The sequence below is a fragment of the Diabrotica virgifera genome, chromosome 8, assembly GCF_917563875.1.
Source record: "Diabrotica virgifera virgifera chromosome 8, PGI_DIABVI_V3a".
Lineage (NCBI taxonomy): Eukaryota > Metazoa > Arthropoda > Insecta > Coleoptera > Chrysomelidae > Diabrotica > Diabrotica virgifera.
Window position 1 is genome coordinate 226,229,564 of NC_065450.1, and position 6,000 is coordinate 226,235,563.

Genomic DNA, 6,000 nt, shown 5'->3' on the forward strand with positions numbered 1-6,000 from the left:
CTTGGTTTTTTTTTAATAGTATATTAATTTATATTTTTCTTTCAGATAAGGTTTTCTTGTTTTAGCATGCCGAATCTCTCCTTTTCCTGTTCTTTTCTTAGGCACTATCCTTTGTAACCCTCGTATTAATTCTCATACACTGCATTGATTCGAGCAATCTTTATATTATGTCTCTACTTATTGGGAGGTTTTTGTGATGTTCTTGCTGTCCTACTACATGTTTTGAGTGGTTAGTCTTCAAAATCTACCTTGATTTTTCTTTTACTGCCCTTGTATGTTGAGTATATTTTTATTTTATCTATCATTGTGTGTTTATTAACTATTTTTGACTACTACCTTTTGACTAACAATCTATACATATATTTATATACATACAAAACCGCAAGATACTAACAAATACACCAGTGAAGTTGAATTATTAAATCAGTGTAAGATTCGTATGAATTGTTATTGGTAATGTTTATTTAGAGAAACTGTCTCATTATTACTTATCATTCTGCACTAGAGATAAAATAAATGATATCACACACTAGACCAATGTCTATTTTGCCCAAAATATCGCTCGAAATATTTATATCTTTCATATATTAATGTCAAAATTAAGTTGATGATAAATAAAAATTGTATGTTAAATAAGAAATCATTGTACAGCAGACAAGATAAGTGCAACGAATCAAACTAAACGAATCAAAAATAAAAAGGTAGAGAAGTTATTTAGCAAAGAACAGCCGGATTCTTAAAAGCCAGATCATGTCTAGATAATATATTCATCATGAGATAAGAAGATAAAAATATTAAAACACATAATATTATATGACCTTTATTGACTTGAAGAAAGCATATGATAGCGTACCCTGGAAACAACTGTGCGAAGTAAAAAGAAGAATGCTTGTTAGAGAGAAATTGATAAATATAATACAAAGACTGTATAAAAAACACAGGTCCAAATAAAGTTAGGCAATGAAACAACAAAAACAATCATCACAGCAAAAGGCCTCAAAAATGGAATAGAAAATGTGGAACAATGGGCATTGGTACCAATACAAGAGAATATACAGTGCAACCTTGATTATCCGTCAGGGCACCGGACCAAGGGTATGATGGATAATCGAAAAGACGGTTAACAGAACATTATACAAAAAAAATTTAAAATTCATAGTACACCAATATTATCAAACTATTACATTAATTCACCACCCAATATTATCAAACTATTACATTGATGGCCAATTGCTCAACACTGTTAATAAAATCAAGGACTTGGGGATTACACTGGAAAACTCTCTTTGTTTCAATACTCACATCATCAATGTCATTCAAACATCTATGAAAATGCTGGGTTTTGTAAAAAGAACAACTCGTGATTTTACAAACATATCCAGTATTAGAGTTCTTTACTTCTCTTTGATCAGGTCTCACCTCGAGTATTGTTCTTCAGTGTGGTCCCCACACTACTTGGTCTACATTAGGAAACTTGAACAAGTCCAAAATAGTTTCTTCCGTTACATTGCTTTTAAGCTTCATACCTATCAAGATTACGCTGTATGGCAGCATCAACTGCAGGTCCCTTCTCTTGCAAGCAGGAGAAAACAAAGGGACCTTTTGCTATTATTCAAGATCTTAAATGGTATATGCAGTTGTTCTCAACTACTTAATAAGATCGCACTGTTTGTACCACCTCGCACCACTAGACAAGTGCGAACATTTTATGTACCATTCCACAGGTTTAATTATTCACTTTTTTCGTTCATACCCAGAGTCTTGAATTTAGCAAACTCCCTTTACAATTTACAACTGTTCGACAACTCCATCAGTCGTTTTAAAAGAAATTTACATGGGATCAATATTTGAGTGAAGCGTCTGTAATTTGTTAACTTGGTTTTATGATATTATTTCATAGTACATATTTACTTCTAATATTATATTTATATTTCTGTATGTCTGTTTTTTATATTATATTATGTTATTGTTTTTTTTTCTGTACACTATGTATTTTTGTAGAATTGGGCTTGCCCGTAAAATAAAATAAATAAATAAACAACTCTCAAATTTTATTTGTATGTCGGTTCGCTAAACTCAGACACAACTGGCTAGTGATTTTAGTAGGTAATTTTTTTTGTTTTTGGCCAATTTTGTTAAAATTGGCAAAATAACTAATTATTTAGTAATTATTAACTATTTAGTAATTATTTTTTTTTGCCAATTTTACCAAATTGGCAAAATTACTTACTGAAATCACTAGCCAGTTGTGTCTGAGTTTAACGAACCGCAATATGTTTTGTTTAAAAGTATAAGAGGTATTTGTGTCTGTACAGTCAAATCAATTTGGATAAAATTCAATGGAAATCTTTGTTTGTTTTACTGTTGCTTCACATTTTGCAACGGCTGAATTTCTCAATCGGTGTAAGATCATACAATCTACTTTATTGGCTTCTTCATCTCAATTACTTACTCGAGAATACCACTTGATGAATTGTTGCATTTGTGATGCAGCTTTTCTAGTTTCTTTATGTAAATTCCAAGTCTGTGTCAGCTTCTCAATCTGTTTCATCTCCATTGCCATTCCATCGGTCATCTGTCAGTAATCAATAGCCGTTTGCCTACTTATCACAAATTAACGATTCGTTTGACTTATCGCAATGCTCAAACAAAATGAATTGATAACTCAATTTTTGCTTATGTAGGCAATACAACTTATGTACGGACCCTGACGGTTAACAGAGGTGACAGTTAATGGAAAGACAGATAATCGAGATTCTACTGATACATTCACTAATTTTCGTAGATGACCAAGTTATTTTTTGCACAATCCAAGAAGCACATGGAACATATGATAAGGAAATTAAAGGAAGAGTATGAGCTATGGGGACTCACAATAAATATGTATAAGACCAAATACTTATGTATTGGATCTGAGATTGCAGATTTGAACTCAAGTTTAGAAGAGACCATCAAGATTTGTAAGACATGAAGTATTTAGGGTCAAAGATACGCAGAAATGGTACTTGTATGAAAGATATAGAAATGAAAATAGCATGGGAAAACAATCCACGAAAGCACTTCATGGAGTGATATGCAACAACACTCTGACCAAGGAAAACAAAAAAAAATAACTTCCAAAGCATAGTGCTGAATATTACCCTATATGGAGCGGAAGTATGACCAATCACAACAACAACACGAAATAAATAATAAGAACAGTTGAATTGGACTTGATGAGAAGATGTTTACAAATCACCTGAAAAGATAGAACAGAGGAAATATGAAACAGAATGGAAGTAGAATGCTCAATTACAAAAAAAGTTAGCTAACAGAGCCCTGCAGTGGTACGGGCATGTACAAAGAATGCTAGAGCACAGGTGGTCGAAAAGAATATTGGACTGGGGCCCACAAAGAAGAAGATGAAGAGGAAGACCTGCCATTAGATGAAAAATGTACATAGGAAATGCTAATAGAATAGAATATAGAGACCTCAGAGAAGGTGATTGGGAGAGTGCTGTGGAGGACGAAAACAGCGAACTCATAATGGGAAAAAACCGAAGAAGTATAAAATACAACTTTTAACATCTCCTTTAATTATTGTAAAATATTGGTTTTTCATTTTGCACTATAAAAAAGTGTTTAAAGATTTTTTCGATGTATTGTTTAGAATAGGGCAGTGGTCAGCAACGTGTGGCTCCCCATGGTGGCTCTGGAGCCGCATGTGGCTCTTTGGTTCATTAAGTGTGGCTCTGGCACAAATATCTACAGAAATCACAATAATTTTTTTATTAACAAAAAACTTGGCAGGAAAAAATTACATCTTATTTTGATAAATTAGAATGTATTTAATAAAAATTTTCTCCTTTTGAAATTGACATTGGTAGCTTTGAAATACAATTGCTGGATTGAAAAAAAACAAGGAAGTATGGCGCTCTAAATTCTAACATACAAGTATTTGTCTTGAATTGGAAATATTGGAAAAGAAAAATGTGATCTTGGAGATGGAAGACATGATCATTTTCGGTTCTACATATCAAACTTTCAAAAAAATTAAATTTTCGCCAACAATTTTGTAAAAAATACAATGTTGTAGAAAATAAAAACCCTACAAAACGAAAGAAAATTGAACTTTCCATGATGATTTGAAACGAAGATATCGCCAAAAAAAAAAAACACGTTTAAATTTTTTGGGAGGTTATGGGTAGGGCTAGGGGTCTAAAAATTTTTTTAGTCGAATACTTTTTGATGTAAAACAAAATGGTATTTGTATTTTTGGAATATCGCTGGGGCAATTTTTCAGTATCTTAACTGGCTAGGCTAGACTCTAGTTTTATTTAGTGTACTACTTATTTAGTGTAATAAAAGTTCACTGAACAAGCAGATTTGGCTCCCAATTTTTTTAAATTTTTATAATGTTCATATTAGGCTCTTTGGCTAATAAGTTTGCCGACCACTGGAATAGGGTAACTGTCATTTCGTTCCATGTGCCTCATCTAAATTGTTGCTAATTCATTATGAACTGAGCTGTCAGTCATACCTCAACACCTGTCAACGAATGTTTCATTAAATCCTGAGGAGAGAAGATAAAATAAGAACAGAGGAAATCTAGAACAGAATGGAAGTATAATGCTCAATTACAGAAAAGTTGGAAAATAGAGCCCTGCAGTGGTACATACATGTAAAAAGCATGGCAGAGAACAGGTAAGCGAAAAGAATACTGGACTGGGACTCCGCAGAAAGAAGATGGAGAGGAATACCTGCCATGAGATAGAAAACATACACAGGAACTGCTATGATAGGATAGATAGACCTCAGAAAAGATGACTTGGAGAAAAGAGTGCTGTGCAGGAAGAAAACAGCAAACTCATAATGGGAAAAAGCCCAAGAAGAAGAAAATAAAAATTTTAATATCTTGTATATTATCATTGCAATATATTGGTTTTTCATTTTGCACTATGACAAAGGTTATAAAGAACTTGTCTATAATTATTATTAGCATTATACCTAAGTATTATTTAGAATAGGGTAACTGTCATTTCTTTACATCTGCCTCTCCTAAATTGCTGCTAATTCATTGTAAACGGAGCTGTCAGTTACAGCTCAATGACTATTAACTATAGCGATTACACCCATAATCTCACAACAACCATCAACACGAATTCTTCATTAAAATTATATATTCAAAAAACAATATTTGCCAAATGCAAACACTTTCCAAGGTCAAACAAAATGCACCCACAAAACAGGTTTTTCGTTAAAAAATATCTGTACTGTCGTATTTCATAACATAAAAAATACTATACATTATCTAATCTTTAAAATAAAGTTTGAAGAACACTTTCTTTTATGTTATACAAAAGGTAGGTGGCTATGTAAGGATTTCTCAGTCCCGGTCACACCCAGCAAAATTTGAGTTTTTCAAAATTAAAATTACTCACCCTAATGATAAGCTCGATTTCTGGTACATCTCCATTTTCTGCGTGACCATTTTCAGCAACTTCGTCGGCCATTGTTGAAAATTTCTACCGGGAAAAGGCACTGAAAAACTTTGTTGAAACTCACTCAACGCACAAATTCAACTGATCTTATGACTCAGTTGGCGAAGTTTTGCAGCGATGCCAGTTGGAAAGTGAGGAGTGGAACCGTGTCGAAAACGTCATGAAGGCGATAAAGCGTTTGATAACATAAATTTGCAGAACCAGGAAATGTGAAGTTTATGGCAATGTTGGCTGCAGCAAACGTCAAAAGATACTTAGTTCCTTTGAAACTAGATGGCGCTGTGTAGGTTATTAATTTGAAATGTTTGTGATTAAAATATTCTGTTTTAACAGATATTCTTTGTGGTATCATTGTTTCTACTAAATATAAATATGATGAAATATAATAATTATATTTATATGATTCACATTTTATATAATTAAAAATAAATTAAAAGTAAATACTGACGTAAAAACGATAAAATGTAGGTTCCTGTAATTGTTGGGTGCGGGAAAAACCGTATACAGCCACTTCATCGAA

General features: G+C 32.7%; 1 protein-coding gene across 2 annotated transcripts in view; it reads right to left on the reverse strand.

Moving 5' to 3' along the window:
• The window catches only part of LOC114337268 (chloride intracellular channel exc-4), an 87,546-nt gene extending 81,832 nt beyond the window's left edge, over positions 1 to 5,714 (reverse strand). For both annotated transcript variants that reach the window (XR_007700020.1, XM_028287683.2), the window contains exon 1: positions 5,421 to 5,714. Coding sequence is in view for 1 of the 2 variants with exons in the window: in XM_028287683.2 (XP_028143484.1) it covers positions 5,421 to 5,492 (72 nt within the window). In the remaining variant the exon portion in view is untranslated. The remainder of the gene's footprint in view (positions 1 to 5,420) is intronic.
• Positions 5,715 to 6,000: the final 286 nt, after the last annotated feature.